General features: G+C 54.4%; 1 protein-coding gene across 4 annotated transcripts; it reads right to left on the minus strand.

The window, feature by feature from the left end:
• Nucleotides 1–370: 370 nt before the first annotated feature.
• On the minus strand, nt 371–17,900 carry FGR (FGR proto-oncogene, Src family tyrosine kinase). Of its 4 annotated transcripts, none has more exons than XM_079926296.1 (13): nt 17,779–17,900; nt 10,612–10,674; nt 9,397–9,626; nt 8,822–8,924; nt 7,906–8,004; nt 4,706–4,809; nt 4,311–4,460; nt 3,506–3,661; nt 3,230–3,409; nt 2,575–2,651; nt 2,184–2,337; nt 1,277–1,408; nt 371–1,168 (listed from the first exon to the last, which is right to left on the minus strand). In XM_079926296.1, exons 3-13 carry the CDS (start codon nt 9,614–9,616, stop codon nt 960–962), a joined length of 1,584 nt encoding a protein of 527 aa, XP_079782422.1. In that variant the 5' UTR covers nt 9,617–9,626; nt 10,612–10,674; nt 17,779–17,900; the 3' UTR covers nt 371–959. The 4 variants fall into 4 exon arrangements, with proteins under 4 accessions (XP_079782422.1, XP_079782420.1, XP_079782423.1 ...); XM_079926294.1 differs by having other exon boundaries at nt 9,397–9,629; XM_079926297.1 differs by lacking the exon at nt 7,906–8,004 and having other exon boundaries at nt 9,397–9,629.
• Nucleotides 17,901–18,178: the final 278 nt, after the last annotated feature.

The following is an 18,178-nucleotide window of genomic DNA, read 5'->3' on the forward strand; positions in this document are numbered from 1 at the left end:
CCACTCGGGGAGGCCTGAGGGTCTTCTGTGGTGCCTGTGATGAACAGTAGATCTGCTGAAATCAACTAAAGAATTAGCAAAACCACTGCATGCAGACTGAAAGCCACATCAGTAATGAAGGAGATGTTTTGATCTGCAGTTACCTGTCTTCTATATCCATCTCTCAACTCGCCCTAAACTCACAAGGGGATGAGCTTCAGGACTTTGGGGTGTCCTAGGGCACCTTGGGTGCCCTGTGCTTAGTAGGCATTAGGGCGCGCTCTTGCCTCCCCCGCCTCCCAGCGGCCAAAGCAACCCCACTCACCTCCCACCGACCACCATCCCTCCCACAAGAAGGGATTTTCACGGCTCAAGGATTCATATTGTCACTTTTCTTATTTACAAAATCAGTAAACACACACATGATTCAGAGAGGGGATGAGCCCTCAGCAACACTCTCCTTCACCCTGGGCTTGGACCTCAGTCCTGGACTACAGAATCCACCCAGCAGGAAAGGGATCCGGCAAAGTCTTTCCCTCTCTTTGTAACTTACAGACATGAGAGAATTGAGTAGGAGGTGAATTCTGGGGGCCAGGACCAGGGTGGGATGACAGGGTAGGAAAGCAGGGACAGCAGATAAGTGAGGGAAAGGATATACAGTTTTATAAATAACTAGACAAGATCTGAGCATTTCTTTTGTGGGGGGAGTGCAGACAGGAAGACTAGAGGCATGCAGGGGCAGAAGTGGGAAGGGGAGAAATAGAGCTTGGGGCCAGAGTTGGTGAGGGGTTATCTCTGAGCCTTGATTTGCCTCATCTTTAAAATGAATGGGTTGCCCTAGATGATGTCAAAAGCAACTTGCTTGCTCTGACGTGCTAGGACTCTATAGGGTTCTAGGCCTGCGGGGCTTTGGGACCAGAGCCCTGGCAATTGGAAGGGCTGGTGAGCACCCCCGGAGAGGTGGTTGATGCCCAAACAGGCTATGTCTCATCCCCAGGCTGGTACTGGGGTTCTGTGGAGGTGAAGTAGTCCTCCAGGAAGGACTGCAGGTACTCGAAGGTAGGCCTCTCATCCGGGTCCAGACGCCAGGTCTGTTCCATGACCTCGTACAGGGATGCTGGGCAGCCTGTGGGGCACGGCATGTGGTAGCCATGCTCCACCTGTTCCAGCACTTCCCGTTTATTCATGCCTGGAGGGTGGGGCTCCGTCAGTCAGGGGGCTTAGCCCCTCCTGAAGAGGCAACCAGGAAGAAGCCCTTCCCATGACCACCCTTCCACCTCCCCACCTCCCAGCAAACCTGGGTAGGGGACTCGGCCCTTGGTGATGAGTTCAGTGAGCAGGATCCCAAAGGACCACACATCTGACTTGATGGTGAATCTGCCAAAGAGGGCAGCCTCTGGGGCTGTCCACTTGATGGGGAACTTGGTCCCTGGGGAGATTGGGGGAGAAGGGAAAGTTAGTGCAGAAATCCCTGGGGACAGCTGGATTAAGAGAATGGCATCTTTAGGACTGGAGACCCTAAGCACAGAGGTCTCTGGGCATAACAGAAAAGACCTGGTATCTAGCCAGCACTTGTTACTGTGTCTAGTATAGTACCGGGCACTTTATAAACATTGTAATAATTCCCATCATAATAATAGCTAACACTTGTATAGCCTTTACCATGTGCCAGGCACCATTTTAAGCGATTTACATGCATTAATTCAATTAACTTTCATGAAAACCCTGTGAGTTTTATTACTATTTTTTTTACTATTACTATTATTATCCCCATTGTGCAGAAGAGGAAAAGGTGGCACTGAGTAGTTAATAACTTGCCCAAATCACACAGCTTGTAAGTGTCTAGGATTCATACCCAGGCTTTCTGGCTACAGCATTTTCCCTATTACACTCTATGGTCTTTCACTTGAGATTTATAGCAGTGCCTTGCACATAGTAGGTGCTTGGTAAATATCTGTTGACTTACTGTTGTCTGAATATTTTCATTGAGAATTTTATTGTGAGAAAAGACAGCTCCCAGAGAGGTTAGGTGACTTGCCCAAGTCCACATGGTTGGTAAGTGAAGGAGCTGGGTTTGAACCCAGAGTTGCCTCTTACACTACATTAGAGTGGGAATGTCCCGGATGGTCTGCGGGAATGTGGGGCCCCATGGCAGCCCCTTGGTGCACTGGGGAGCTCTTGGAAGGTGGGGTGAGGCAGGGCACCTTGATGGGGGTTGTATTCATCATCCTCGATGAGACGGGCCAGCCCGAAGTCAGCAATCTTGCACAGCAGCCGCTCCCCCACAAGGATGTTGGCTGCCCTCAGGTCTCGGTGGATGTAGTTCATGCGCTCCATGTAGGCCATGCCCTCAGCTACCTGGGGGCGAAGGTATAGAGAGATGGGAACACCATGGTTTGCGTGGGGGATCATTTGAAAAACCCACTTTCCAGACTGGGGCTGAAAGAGAGGGGCAGTGCCCTGCCTCAGGTCGCACAGATGATCCAGGGGGCTGGGGCTGCACTTCCAGGGGTAGGCTAGGCGTTTGAGGACACAGGGATTTGTGGAAAATAATAGGAGGGGCTCTGAGAGTTAAAGGCTGTTGTCCCAGTTTACCTGGGCTGCCATGTCCACCAGTTGGGGCAGCCTCAAATCCCAGCCCTCCCGGTCCTTGAGGAAATCCAGCAAGCTACCTGGGGAGGAGAACTCAAAAAATCAGCATCAAGACACTACTCCCAGCTCCAGGCTTGCCTTCTCTCTCTTGGCCTCGCCCCTCTCCATGACTCCTCTCACATAGTTTGACCCCATCCCTTGCTCCCAGGCCTCTCACCCTAGATCCGCCCCCGCTCAGGATTCTGCCAGGTGCCTCAACCCTTCACAGATCTCGCCCAGGCCCTACTCTCACAGACACCCTGATTCTGCCCACGTCTCATTTCTTCTCTTCCTCCATCTTCCCTAGACAAACCCCACTAAGACTCTGCCCCAGATCCTTTCTCATCACAGATCCCGCCTTCACTCGCCCAAGCTCCACCCACCAGCTGACCACCCACGAGGCTCCGCCCCCAGGCCGGGCCCGCCCCGTCTAACTTGGCCCCGCCCCCACTCCCAGCGCTCCTGTGTTTTCACTCATTCCGGCCCCTCACTCGGACCCTGCCCATTGTTCCTCGCCCCATCCCAAGTCGCCACCCAAGTTCCTCCCCCAGAGACACGCACCTTAACTTCGCCCCAAATCCCGCCCTTCCAGACTCCGCCTCATGACCCCGCCCCTCACCGTGGCACAGGAATTCTGTCACGATGTAGATGGGCTCCTCCGACACGACTGCGTACAGCTGCACCAGCTTGTCATGGCGCAGCAGCTTCATGATCTGCGCCTCCGCCAGGAAGGCCTTCGGGGACATGGTGCCCGGCTTCAGCGTCTTCACCGCCACCTTCGTGCTGCCGTTCCACATGCCTGTCGGGCGGAAAGGCTTGTCAGGACCGGCTCGCCGCCGTCCCAAGCCCTCGCCCCTGCCTCGGGCCCCGGCCCCCGCTCCCAGGACCTCCGTACCCAGCCACACATCCCCGAAGCAGCCGGTACCCAGCCGGCGCTCGAGCGCGATGGAGCTGCGGCTGATCTCCCAGGCGTCCTTGGCCAGGCCCAGCGTCTGCGGCTTCACGGTGGTGCAGGCCGCCGTGAGCAGGTGGCACAGCCCATCGTTCACCTCTGGGCAGTGGGGGATTGGGAGGTTGGAGGTCAAAGGCAGACCAGAATGGCCCACACATTTCTCACCCCACCCCAGCCCCCAAGATCAGTTATAAGGAACTAGGACACAGCTGAGGTCACAGGCCAGGGCAGAAGGCAACCTGGTCCACTGAGTAGGTGAACATGTTGGTGCCCAGGGAACGAGGTGGCACCAGAGGGAGAGATGATCCCTGAAAGGATTGGGGCCTTTGCATAAGAGGTGGCCTCCAGCTGGGCCTGACAGGTAGAAATGGATTTGGGAATTCCAGACAAAGGTGTGGACATGAAGCCCTCACCCTTCCACGGACCTATCCTTGGCCTAACCAACCAAAGCAGAAACCAGGCATGGATGCTAACCTTCCCCTCAACCCCACAGCCCATCCTCCAAGTCAGGTCCACTCAGTCTCCTACCCAGCTCAGACATTAGAGGGCATCGTTTGGCCATGGACAGCTTCATGCCTCAGTTTCCTCTGGAAACCTACAGAGCAGGATCTTGGGCTGGGAGCCCGGATATTTGGGTTCTAGTTCTGGTCCAGCCACTACTGCTTTGGGAGCCCCTTCTCTGGGCCTCAGTCTCAGCGGATTGGTTCAGGAATCTGAAGCACACGCCAGCCTTGAGGGCTGCTCTCACCCAGGTAGTGCTGCACCAGCTCCTGTACCGAGTAGAACTGAGCCCTCGTGGTGATGTAGTAGCCACCTGTGTCCAGCTTGCGGATCTTGTAATGCTTCACGTGATCGCCTCTGGCCTGGTCCCAATCCCGGATGGACAGGGAGTAGGCGCCTGTGGGCAAGGGTCACCTCTGGGCCAGCTTTCCTCGTCATCCCCAGTCTGGGAGCCCAGAGAGGCCCACAGGGCTGGGGACTCTGAGGTTGGATGGCCACATCCCCTGAACCCAGTCCCAGCTTTACCTCTGCCCCTCCAACCCTGTCCCAGTCGTGGCCCTGTCCCAAGCCCCACCCCACGGCTCCTAGCCTCCCCCCTAAAGGCTAGGCTTCCCTGTTGTATGGTCAGTGGCACAGCCCCACCTTTGGTGGTCTCGCTCTCTCGAATGAGAAAGGCCCCCCGGGGGTTCCCCGGGGAGAGCAGCTGCCTCTCTGAGTCCTTCCTCCCGATCTTTCCAAAGTACCACCTGTTGGGAGGGCAGGCAAGAGTCAGATACACCCAGTTCAACCCCCAAACCAGCCTCCTGGGAAAAGTCACCTCAGTAGCCAAGATTCAGCCTGATTGGGAGGATCACAGAGAAGGCGAATGTAGAATGCCTGGTACACAGAAGGTGCCCAATAAAGGTTAGACTTCTCTCCACTCTCTGGGTTTCTCTTGAATTTAAATTGCTAGAACCCCGGTCATCAGTGACCTCATCAGGGTCCATCTCACTACCGCTCCTTCCATAGGCTCATTTACAGATGAGGAACTTGAGGCACAGAGAGGGGAACTGACCTGCCCACAGGGCTGGCTGATGAGCTCTACCTGAAATCCTTTGCCACCCACCCTACTTCTTTTCCCACCATCGCAGGCAGTCGCTCAGATTCCTCTCCCTGCACACATCTCAAACCCTTTCCTCATTTGTCGTCCAGATCGACACCCCTTCCTGCTTCTCTTCCCCTCCTTTTTTTTTCCCCCCTCGGCTGCACCTCGTGGCTTGTGGGATCTTAATTCCCTGACCAGAGATTGAACCCGGGCCACGACAGCGAAAGCGCCGAGCCCCAACCACTGGACTGACAGGGAACTCCCTCTTCCCCTCTTTTTGACGGCTGCTGCCCAGCTCTGACTGCTGCTTTTCCTCCACTCTCTTAAATCTGGATGTTGTTCTAAGTCTCTACTTCAACCTCAGACCTCAAGCATCCCTGCTGTCTCTTGGATATTCTTTCTGGGACTGAACTGTAGCCTGAAACCAACTGTGAGAGTACACTGGGAGAGTCGAGGTGACCGTAGGTGTCATAGAAGACTCAGATGTCGTTTGATCACTAAATTGGCCTGTGACCATCTTGGGCTGAATTAAAAGGAGCATAGTTTTCAAATCAAGGGAGATGGCAGTCTCAGTGAACTCTGGGACTGTCAATCCATACCTGGGTACTACGCACAGTTTGGGGAAGAGGGGAAGGCATTGGCGAATAGCGTGTCCAGGAGGGCAGGCAGGGTGGGAAAGGAGAAACTGTTGAAGAACTATGCAGACAGAACACATTCCCAAGTTTTATCAATGCTCTGCCCCCACTCACACCCATGACATTAGCTACATCCTTAATAATTGACGTAATCATAACACCGCTTATTTTGTGTCAGGCTCTGCTGTCATACATATATGTATTCATTTAAGTCTTATAACAACACTGTGAAGTAGGTACTATTATTAACCCCCATTAGACAGACGAGAAAATTGAAATGCCTAGTGGTTAAGCAACTTACCCACAGCCACTCGACTCTTAAGCTGTGCTGCCGGAACAGGAACCCAAGCTGTCTGCTCTAGGGCATGCGCTCTTGACCACGACACTGTTCTTAACCATGACACTGCATGGAGTGCCTCTCTGAACTTCACAACACTGCCGCCGAGATGTGGACCCCCAAACCTCTCATCTTCTGCCTCATCACCTCTCCTCTCCTCCACGCCTCCTACCACCCTCTCCAGATGAAGGCCTCATCCCATTTGAGCTCAGGACCCCGTTCACTCCCATCTGCTCAAGGACACCTCTCCCCCACCGACCAGCCCCCATCAGCAGCCTCTCCATCCCACCACCAGCCTCTACATATGCCCACATTTCTTCCTTCCCCAAAGGAAACCGTTCTAAGCTCTATCCTGCCATCAACATTCTGCTATATCTCTCACCTTCCTTCACTTGAAAAAGCACTTCACACTTGGGTCTCTACTTCCTCACCTCCCACTCCCTCCCAGGCTCTGCTGTCTGGCCTCCACCCCCACTTCACATGGAGAGATCTCTCACCAAGGTCACCCCCACTGCCAAATCCAGTGGCAGCCTCTGACACTCCCTCTCTTGTTTCCTGAAACCTCCCCTCCACCCTCTTGGCTGTTCTGACTTAGCCTGGCCTGGTTTTCCAACAGCTCTTTCCAAAGTTGGGTCCTAGGGCCAATCTCTTTCTCACTCTTCTCCCTCTTCCTTCACTCCCCTGTGCAGCTCTATTTATCATCTCCACTCTGAAGAGTCCTGCCACCCCAGCCCAGGTGTGCCCTCTGCAGGAGCCACAGCAAACAAACTAAGGAGCCTTAGTTCCAATGAGAATAAGATGCCCCTTCCTCTGGGCTAATTCAGGGGCATGGCTTGGCATGGGCTGGGCACCTCGCATACAAAGCACAACTTAATCTAATTGCTGGCCGTCTCTTCCATGTGGGTGTTCCTCTCCACGAATTCAACCTAACAAGCTCGCTCATGTATCTGTGCCTGCTCCTGTGTTCCCCACTTTAGCAAATGGCACCCACTCAGTTCCTCAGGAAGGTTTTGGGTCACCCTGGATTCCTCCCACTCCCCATAGCCCAATGGCAACTCAGTCACCAAGTCCTGGTGACTCCCATTCTGCCGTCTCTCCAATCTTTACTTTTCCCATATATGTATGTATATGTGAGGCTAGATAAAGAGTTTTTATGAGCCTCAGTTTCCTCATCTGTAAAATGGGACAATAATAATATCCATAGTGTTACTGTGAGAATTAAATGAACCTAGATAGGTAAAGTATCTGTCATAGTATCTCAATTACATCAAGATACTCCATAAATGATACTTGCCTGATTCCTTAATAGAATTAATTCTAAGTAATGCCCCCTTCCATCTGTTTAGCACTTTACAATTCTTTTTTAAAGTTCATACACTGCTGTTATCTCCGAGAGGCTGTATATATATAATGCTTAGCAAATGTAGCCAGACTATCTGGGTTCAAATACCAGCTCCACCTACTTACTAGCCATGTGAACTGGGCAGGATATTTAATTTCTCTGTGCCTCAGTTTCCTCATTTGTAAAATAGGATTCTATTAGTTTCTAACTTTGTTAATGCACAGGAAGCACTTTGAATAGTGTCCAGAACATAGTACATGCTAGATAATATTTACTTACTCTTAGTGTCATCATTATTATCTTTTTATCCTCACAAAGATCTTACAGAATTACAGGTAAGGAGATAGGCTCAGAGTAGAGCTGTGACTTGCCCAAGAGGTGGCCTTGAGTCTGGACTCCAGGGTCCTGTCTGTAAGGCTGGCCTCCCCCCCAACCCCTACTTACTCTTCAGCCTGGATGGAGTCCACAGGGGCCACGTAGTTGCTGGGAATGTAGCCAGTTTGTCCAGAGCTGAGAGACCGAGCCTCCCACCAGTCACCCTCGCTGAAGGCACAGAACAGGCGGCGTCGTTGGCACCCCAGCCCCTGGGGCACCATGGGGCCAGGCAGGGTCACGCCGAGGATCAGGTGGACACTGGCCCTGCCAACCCCTCACCTTGGGTACACACCCTCCCCAAGGCTTTCGTCTGTTCTGCCCCAGCCACTGCAGCTGCCCCGGGAGCTTCTCCCTGCTGAAGGAATATGTCTGGGGACATCTGGGCCTCCTGGCTTTCTTTTCTGACACTTCAGCTGGGCTGGGGTTTGGGCGGGCAGTGGACAGCTAACTAGGTCACTTCTCCATTAAAAACCCCTCCAATGGCTATATTTCCTTCTTGATAAAATCCAGACTCCTCAAGATGGCTTAAAGAGCCCTGCAGAATCTGCTCCCACCCACCTCTCCAGGATCTGCTCTCTCTGTTCTGCACTTCATACTTTATGGCCCACCTATACTGAACCACTTGGTGGTTTCCAGAAGTCATCATTTAGTTTCGTTCTCTCTAGTTTCATTCTCTCTCGCTCTCTCTTCCTTTTTTCTCACCCCTTCTTTCAATGTCTATTCATTTTTCTAGTCTCAGCTTAGAAATCCCTTCCAGAAAGCCTGCCCTGATCACTACTACCCTGGAGACCATGGCTGGTGTTCTTTCTGTGCCCGTAGTTCCTCAGGCTTCCCCTACATAGTAGCAACCACCCCGGCCTGTGATTGTCAAGTATCCCTCCCCAACTAGGCTAGAGCTTTCTGAGGACAAGGAGCAGGCAGGATTCCTCTCTGGGTCCTGCTCCCGGTCTAGGCCGTGTCCTGAGCTGGTGGCCTGATCACTTACATGTTGTTCAGGATGTGGAACTTCTCGCCCTTGGCGAAGGTGAGGTCATCCTCTGTTCGGGCCTCATAGTCATAAAGGGCGATGAACAGGGTCACCCCAGTCCCTGCAGAGTCAGGGCTACTCATCAGGGGGCACCACAGGGGCTGCACCCCCAGAGTCCTGTTCCACAGCCAGGCACTACGCCTCCCCACTGCTGCAGTGCACTGGCTCGCAAAGGTCTTTGGAATGCAGTGGATTTCTGCTTTGGACGTGGATTCAGGACACACACCTTCAAGCCCATCCCTCCCCCCTTGGGGGCTCCCTGGGGAGTCGCTTCTGCTCTCCCCCACCAAGCAGACTTCCCACCGGCATCTGTCATCAGAGTCCTTCTCTCAGACTGGGAACAGAACTATGTCTCCCCCTCAGACTGGGGTTTCTGAAGGTAGGGCTGTACATACTCCCTCAGACTGTGCGCTAAAAGCAGGGCCGTGTCTCCCAAATCATAATGGAGGCTCCTAAGGGCAAGTCCAAGTCTCTCCGTCCCCTAGGTCCTGCCAGGGTCCAGTCAGTGCCTGACTCCAGCCCATTGGACTCACCTGAGATGCCCCTGATGGTGCCCCCATTGAGGAAGGCGGGGCTGGCGGGCTGAGGGGAGAAGTTGTTGTAGTTGGGGATATGGGCGAAGGAGGATGCAGGCCGGCCCTGAGTAGGGGCAGGGCCACAGCAGTCTGCAGCCCCGTAGCCCCTGAAGTCCTCTTCCAGGCCACCATCCTCCTTGGGCCCCGGCTCCAACTTCTTGCAGAACACACAGCCCATTCCACGTGCCCTGCTACAGAACGGGGGCATGCTTCACTTGGGGCCCCTGCCAGATATGCCACCCTAGGCACACATGCACGCACGCAGGCATGCAGCTTTCTCTCTCAGGCCTGGAGTAGGGGGTGTCCTCCCTAGTGAGGGATAGAGGTGGGGCCGGGCCACCGTTGCGTCCACCCCCGCAGCTGCCTTAGTGTGTGTGGAGAGAGTATGTGTCTCCTCCACGGGGCTGGTTTTCTGCTTCACGATGTTGCTGTGTTCATTTACATATTTTTGCCTCCTAGCGCTTCAATGTGTTGGGTTTCCGTGACTCCGTCAGAGTGCTCGTGTGTGTATCTCTGAGTATTTGTGAGTTTGCTGGTGTGTGTGTGTGTGTGTGTATGTGCAGCCTTTTGTGAATGTCTGCGTCTGTGTGTGTATGAGTGTGTGTATGTTTATTGCATGTGATGACTCTGTGTGTTCATGTCTGTATGAGTATTACGTATGCATGTGTTTCTGTGTGAGCGTGCATGTGCGTGCCTGTGTGTGTGTGTGTGTGTGTGTGTGTGTGTGTGTGAGACTGTGCATGCAGGTGGGTGTGTGTGAGTGGGTGCCTCTGTATCTGTGTGTCACGTCTGTGTGCATAGCCCTGAGTGGGAGTATTTGTGCCTGTCTGCGTGTGTGTATCTGTGTGTGTAGGTCTGTGTAAGTAGGTGTGCATGTCTCTGTGGGTATGTGTGTGTGCATGTCTATGTATCAATGTGTGTTTGTGTGTAAGTGTGTGTGAGGGCTGTGTGACTGCACCTGGAGCTTCCCTGCAGAGGGGGATCAAGGCCATTTCCTGTCGTGGGTCCAGCCTCTGGCCTTTCAAGCTGCCTCATTCCGGCTCCCCCATCTGTTACCTAGCAACAGGGTCCTTGTAGGAGGAGGGGGCTGTGAGGAATTGTGGGGCCCAGAAAAGCCACCCCTACCCCATTTCCTGACCCTGAGAGCCCTCCGTCCCCATTCCTCCCACTCACCCCTCAGGCCCCTACTCCTGGGTCAGTGGGGCTGCGGCATGGTCCTTGGGAGGGGCCAGAGACCTGAAGGCGAGACAGAGGACACGGAAGGTGAAGTCTCTGCCAGTGTTCCTGCAGCCAGATGCCGGCGCCTGTCCTCTCCGGGAAGCCAGGCGGCCCGGGCTCGGCCCTAGCGTGCCTTCTGCCTTCATTTTCCTTCCCACAGCCCCGGCTCACTTATACATCCACCCCCAGACAGGACACGCCACCACACCAGCCCTCTCGCGCTCATATCCACCCGACACACCAACACATAGAGTAGCACCCATGGCAGCGCACAGTGACACACCAGTACTCACAGCGCACGCTTGCATGAGTGTGCTCACCAGCACTGCCACACACCAACACAACTGACTCTCACACGAGCCCAGGCCCTGATGCATGGTAGCACACACAGGCACACACACTCCACAGGCTGCCTCTCAGGCTAACAGACTCGTGCACTCACACACTCGGACCTTTGGGTTAGACTCATGTCTCTAATAGGATTTCTGTCAAGCGCTGCTCAGCTCACTACAGGCCTCTGGTCACTGTCTCCTAACAACAAGCCCAGCCTCCGGGTGCTGCCTCTGTTCCCACCCTGGGCTGGGTAAACCCTGGCAACCCCAGGACTATGTCTGGTAGCTGAGTGCAGGTGGACACCTACCTCCAGAGCTTGTTCTTATCCCCACATCAGGGGAAGGCCCAGGTCAGAAGCCAGAGCCACCAGGGTCCCTTGGGGAACCCCTAAGTGAGCCAAGCCTTTGTGTCCTCTGAGCGACACGGCAGGCAGGTCATTGAGCAAGGGCTCTCCACGCCCCTCCAGAAACTCTGCCACTGCAACACTCAGAGAGGAACTGCTGGGGAGAGGGCTCGGTTTCCTCAGATATGAGATATGAGAGGGTTCACCAACCCAGTGAACCCTGATTTCTCCCAGAGGGGCCCAAGGATCCTTGGGACAGGTGCCCGGTCTTGCTTTTCTCAACTCCCAAGTCCAGTTCCCTTTATGGATAGCCTCCCCCGTCTTCTCTATGGGTCCTGCCCCTCCTACCCAGCACGACTCACCTCTTCCAGGAAGCCTTCCTGGATCCACTGTATCCAGCTGCTTGGCTGATGGCTCTGTCACATCAGTGCCCTGACTCCCACTCTAGACCCGCCAGCCTGTCTCATGCTCCACTGTAACCATTCTCCCGTGTTTGTGTGTGGGGGTGACACCCATGTGGTGAGCTGTGAAGCAGGCTGTGGTTTGAGCCCCAAAATAGGCCCTGTTCACCAAGCCATTGCCGAGGTCTTCACCTCAGGACCCCTCCCCTGGGGTGAAGCCACTGTCTGAAGGGCTACAGGGCTGGTTAGACTCAGGGAGAGAATAGACGTGGAGGTGGGGGGCATCTAGAGCTAAGGCAGGGGATTTCAGGCACTGAGGAAACAGATGGGGGTAAGATGAAAACAAAGGTTATAGGGTGAGAATGGAGGTCTTCTCACAGGAAGACACATTGCACGTCTCAAACAACACAGAGCCCTACACGCAGGTCCACACGGCCCTCCCGACACCTTCTCAGACGCACACACGTCACCTCAGCTACACGCAGCGCCTCACACAGGGACTCTGAGCTCCTCTGTACAGATTCACAGATGCAGACATCTGTGAATACACACACACCTTCAGCCCTCACCCATCTACACACACACACACACACACACGCACGCACACACACATGCACACACACATGCACACACACACACGCACACACACATGCACACACACATGCACACGCACACGCACACACACATGCACACACACATGCACACACACATGCACACACACATGCACACACACAGCCTCTCCCAAAGAATAGCATATGGAGGATTTATAGCACTTCCTCTGTGCCAGCCACTGCATTCAACGCTTTAAATATATATATTACCTCATTTTATTCTCACGACAACTCTACGAGGTAAGTATTATAATTATTGATAAGGCGACTGAGGCACAGAGAGGTTTAGAAACTTGCCCAAGGTCACACAGATGATGTATCCTGGCGTTTGGTTCCAGGATCTGAACCACTTCTCTCCATCGCCTGGTCACAGACACAGATGATTACAGCTATTCCTGCAAGCATGCACAGGTGCACAGAGCCCCCAGAGGGAAACCCAGAGATATATGTAGCTCCCCCATCCCTGAGTCACAGACCCACACAGAGCTCCCCTCTGTAAGAGATACAAACTTATACAACCTCTTGGGTCCCCACTTAGATACAATGCGGCCACTTCCAACAATACACAGGTACCTGTTACCACAATGTTTTCAAATCAGCCTAAGGGGAGCCCAGAATTCTGCACGCCTGGAGTGGAACGTGGGTTCAGAAACTGTCAGCTTCCGAGAAGGAGGCGGAAGGCTCTATGGGCTTAGGGAGAGCCCTGGCAAAGCAGCGGGGGCAGGGGTGAGGGTATCCTGGTAGACTGACTTAAAAGAAAAGGGGAGAAAAGGGCCCTGATTTGTAGCAGTTGCTGATTTCCATGGTGTAAATATTCCCACCATGGCTGATTTCAAGTTACTGAAGTGACTTCCTGAACGCTGGGCTGGAAAGAGATTCGCAGAATCAGCTCCCAAGAGCCAGTACCAGCTAGCTAGCTCCAGCATATCACTGCCAGAAAGAAACAAAGAGAAGAGACAAACAGACAGAAATGAGAGGTAGAGAGACAGAGAGGGACAGAGACGGAGAAAGAGAGAGGCAGAGACAGAGAACTAAAGAGCTAAAGCTAGGAAAAAGAGAAAGGGAGCAGGTAGGGTTCTCTCTGCTTGGCATCTGCACGAAAATAGCCCCCCAGGACTCTGTCCTCACCTAGCTCTGATCTCAACTACCAGCCACCAATTCCTAGGAGGGTAATTTGACTTCCTAAAAGTCTGGGGTGGGGGGGCAATGACTATTAGTTCTAAAATGCTAATTTATTAAACACCTACTCAGTGCCTGACATTGTGCCAAGCAATTCCCATGATTGATCTCATTTAGTGACCCTATGAGGTAGGTTTTATTTTTACCCCTATTTTACAGATAAAGAAGCTGAGTCACAAAGGTGTTAAATAACTTCCCTAAGATTAGCTACATAGCAAGTAAGGGGAAGCTAAAATGCAACCCCAATCAATTTGGCTCCAAAGCCCGTCATAAGCGATGTTGCATTTTGAAGTCCTTGTGAAAGCAATAACGTATGTACCTTAATGAGCACCTACAGTGTGCCAGGCCCTGTGCTACATGCCCTGAATTCTCATTACAGCCCAGCGAGGGGAAGTGACCTGCCCAGGGTCTCTCAGGCAATCACTGATTTTCATAGCTCTTAGAATCTGAATCCAGGTCTCTCTTTTCTCAGCGCTGATCTAGGCTGCCTGCTAACACCAGAAAGTCACTAGCTCAGAGAACGGCTACAAGTGTTCTGGTCGCTGCAGGGAGTTGAGTCTGTTAATAAACATGCCTCTTGAACATCTGGTTGACAGGAGTTGGTTTCCAAAGTCTGATCTGGATCAAGATCAGGTTGTGGATGTCAGAGCTGAGGTCCAGTCCTGGACCATGTTGTTCCCACCTTCAGCATCTCCCTCTGTGTGGTCCTACCCAGCTCTGGGGCCTTGGGTGAATAATGTGAGCCCTCTGAGCCTCAGTTTTTGCATCTGTACCTTCTGTGCAGTTATTGGGAAGGCTCTTGCCCAGTGTGGCTGAGTGAGGCTGAGAAGCATATGCTAGAATGACCCCAGGGACCATTTATCAGTCTACCTCCCTCTTGCGTGTAGGGGGGAAGTCACTTGCTGGAGGTCAAACAGCCAGACAGGGGATTCAAAGCCAGGATTATTAATTTGGGTCCAGAGTTCTGTTCCCGGCTATGCTCTCCAAAGCCTGAGCAGGAGGTCATGCTGTCCCTGACTGGTGAATGTCATATTTCCTACCCAGCTCCTGGCCAACTGATCACACCACCCCTGACATATGGCAGCTGGCCACCCAGCAGGGAACCTGCCTCCCTCCCACCCCTACTCCTGGACATAGGAGCCCCAGGCTCACCCATCTTCCTTGAGGTCCATACTTGTCAACGCCACATCAGGGCTTTGATGGAGACACAGGACGTCCTGTGGGATCTGAAGACAGATTTCGCCTCAAATTCTACCCTGCCTGACAACTAGCTTGAGACATTGGGCAAGTCAGTTCACTTCTCTCTGAGCTGCAGTTCCTTCACCTAGAAAATAGGAATCTAAATCTCTACCTCATGGGGTTGCTTCTGCGCATCAACTGAAGTCAAGCCCCTGAAAGCACAGGGCACTCAGTAGTTGCTCAGTGAACTTTCACTTCTGTTCCCTTCCCTTGGGGAAGCCCCCTCTGAGGCTGAGGGAGGAGGAGCTGCAAGGCTGAGAAGAAAGAGAAGTGCTCTGGGTGCGGCTGGAGGGCTGAGCTGACCCAGCTGCCTGGGGGATTTCACCATAAGGGAACTGGGACTGAACAGCAGCAGGAAACCACCATCCAGCAAGAGTTCCGGCTCCTCCTCAGGGCTCTGGGCTGGCCAGGAGCAGGCCCAAGTCTCAGCCCCGCTGCACACCGTCCCTCGCCAAGGCCTGACACCCCTGATGAATGCTTCCACCCCTCACTGGGACCCTCCACCCCTCACTGGCTCTAGTGCCCTTACTGAGCCCTCATCTCCCTCACTGAGGCCCTCGCCTCTCATAGGACCTCCAACCATCTCGCACCATTCCTGCTTGAGGCCTTACCACCTCCAGCCCTGAACACCCAGGGGCTGAGGCCATACCAGAGTCTGACTCTGCCACCCGTAGGGCCAGGTGCCTGCAGGGGGGAGAGGGGCCACCCTCACTTTCCCCTCCACATGGCCCTGAGGGCGTCAGCTGAATTTCCTCCATTTCTTGTGGGTAAAGGTGGTTTCTCATCTGTTGCTGAAAACCTACTCATTAGCCTCTAAAATAGGGGTCTTGAGGGAATGGAGATTCTTGGGGGATGGGAGCCATGGGTGGTTCAGGGGGAGCTGAGGGAACAGGAGCCTAGATTCCACTGTGTGGCCAGACTTCCCCGGGGTCCCATGGTAGCCCAGCCTGGTCTGCTCTGTGCAGGAAGGGCCCTGGCTCCTCCTTCCCCAGTTCTGGGGTCTCCCTACCCATCCTCCCAAAAGTCTGGCCACTTCCTTTGCCACGTCAGCCCCAGGTGGCTGCAGAGAACACCCAAACACCCACACATATGTTCACATGCCCATGCTCATTCACTCAAAGCCCAAAGCACATCCACAGACACTCTCCACCCTCACTCACCACTTCACATCCACTGGGGAGCAGGTGCCAGCCATGAAGCCCAGGAACCCCATACCTTCTTCCATCACACCCCTCCTCACCCGCTCCCCCCTCCAGAGGGCTACGTGGGATTTGGTAGGGTTCGGGGGGAACGCCGGCCTCATCTCTGGCTACTTCCTTCACCACATCAGGGACGGGATGCCCTGGACTCTGGGTCCCTACTGCTAGCCAGTCAGTCCTTCACTCCCAAACCTCCATCTTCCCATCTTAGAAGTGGGAACACAGCCCTGCTCTCCCACCACCACACACAGATGGAAGGATGCCAAAGGACTCAGGGATCACTGGTTTCAATAAAATGAAGTTTCCATAAAACTCATATTGAACTTTGTATTATTTGGAATTGAGAACGGCAAAACTTGCTGACAAACCAGTGCTTACACCATGAACATAAACACAAAAAATAGCAAAAAAAGGGGGGGCAGGGGTGTGGGGGACATATCTCAAACCTGCTGACTTTCCCAGTATGGGGCCTCAACAGACCCACAAACATTTATTTCACTAGAAGTCAGCTGTGTGCTGGTTCCTGGAGGCCCTGTCAGGCTTCTTGGTCCCGCTCCATGCTTTTGGGAAAGTGAAGGGGTGATAAGTCTTAACCCCTCCAGCACACTGGGCAAAAACTGGTTCTCATGACTGGGGATAAGGTGGGGAATGGGAGCTGGGTAGGGGCAGAGATAATGTCCTACATAATTCAAATGAGGAAAATGAGGCCCAGAGAAGCCCCATAACTTGCCTAAAGTAACACAGCAATCAAGGTCCCAGTCTGGCTAAGTCCCTGAGAATGCAGATTCCCCACCTCAGGATCCCTGAACACTGAGCATCATTGCCTTACTCCTCTGTCCCGCAGGCCGCCCTCGACTGAGGACCCAAAATGGGGGGGGAGGGGAGGGGACCAAAGGGGGCACCGCGGGCGTTGAGTCCTGCTGCAGCCAAGCGCTGGGCTCGGTCTCTCCGCCCTCTTGTTGCCATGGAGACAGCCCCTCCCTGCAATCGCGGTCAAAGGCAGGATTTCCGTCGGGGCGGCCAGCAATTCCCGGATCCCGAGAGGAACGTGGACCGAGACCGCCACCGCGGGCCAGGAGGGGGCACCCAGAGAGGCCCATCCCTGCCGAGGGCGGGGACTTCCCCAGGAAACGGGAACCCACGCCTCCAGCAAGTTGAAGGAGTCCCCTAGCCAACCGGGACCCGCCCACCTGTGCTGGGCGGGAGAGTCTAGGGGGCTGCAGCGTGGCAGCCTCCCCTCCCTTCCCAGCTACAGACTTCGCCCCCAACTTCTGCCGATTCCGGATAGGGGGACTTTCTGGACCACCGGAATTGCGCCCCACGTTCTGCGTCCTCCAGAAATGGTTCTCCTTGACCCCTTTCTGGCAAACTCCCTCACCTGATTCTCCCAGGCCCCCCAAATAGTAGTTCCTCTCTTCCAGACCCCTCAGCTTCTCCCCAAATTCTCGCTTTCAAGGTTCCCAGGCCCTTGTGGGGGTCCCCTCAGTTTCCCTCCCCCGACTCAGCCCCTTTCCCAAATTCTGTCTCTACAGGTTCCCTCCGTTTTCCCCACCAGACCATTTTGGGGGGTCCTTTTAGTTTACTTTCCCCATATTCCCTCATCGCCCTCCCCAAATTTTACCGGTTTCACTCTCCAGGCCTCCTCAGTTTTCCTTTACAGGCTCTTTTCAGAGCGGGGTCACTTTGGCCTTCAACTCCCTCAGCAATCTTCCCCAAGTTCACGTCCCCCCACTCCCCAGCAACCCGGACCCTGGGGCCTAGGGCGGGCTGGGGGCGGGGCACCGCCTGCCCCTCCAGCCCCACCTGACTGCACCTACCTGGTCCCAGGGGACACCGCTTCTGACCGACCCCGGGGCTAGCCAGCCGGGGCTCCCAGCAGCCACAAGTACCGACGGGGGTGGGGGCGAGAAAACTGGGGTGCTGCCCGCCTCTGACCGCCGCCCCCTCTGGGCAGAGAGGAGGAAGCAGCCTCGGACTTCTCTTATTGCAGCCGCAGCGGCGCGGTGGCGGTGGCGACGGGGAGAACTTGCAGTCACGCCCCAGCCCCAAGCCAGCTGCCCGCAGCGGGGAGGGGCCCTCAAATCCCAGGCCCTCCCGCCCCCATTTCCCACCTTCCCCCGGGTTACCGCGGCTCGGCTTTCCCAGGCCTCCCCCTGCACCCTGGCTCCTGTCCCCAGACCTGAATCCCCAGCACAACCTTCCCAAGACCCCCTCCAA

This window comes from Stenella coeruleoalba (assembly GCF_951394435.1).
Source record: "Stenella coeruleoalba genome assembly, chromosome: 1".
NCBI lineage: Eukaryota > Metazoa > Chordata > Mammalia > Artiodactyla > Delphinidae > Stenella > Stenella coeruleoalba.

What these genes read in the sequence shown, in the direction of transcription:
- FGR (XM_079926296.1), bottom strand. Translation starts at nt 9,616, where the DNA reads ATGGGCTGTGTGTTCTGCAAGAAGTTGGAGCCGGGGCCCAAGGAGGAT. An exon ending in AGAGAGCGAGACCACCAAAG is followed by an intron (nt 4,461 to 4,705) that starts GTGGGGCTGTGC and finishes CCTTGCCCACAG; the next exon opens with GCGCCTACTCCCTGTCCATC. An exon ending in GGGCCGAGTCCCCTACCCAG is followed by an intron (nt 1,169 to 1,276) that starts GTTTGCTGGGAG and finishes CCCACCCTCCAG; the next exon opens with GCATGAATAAACGGGAAGTG.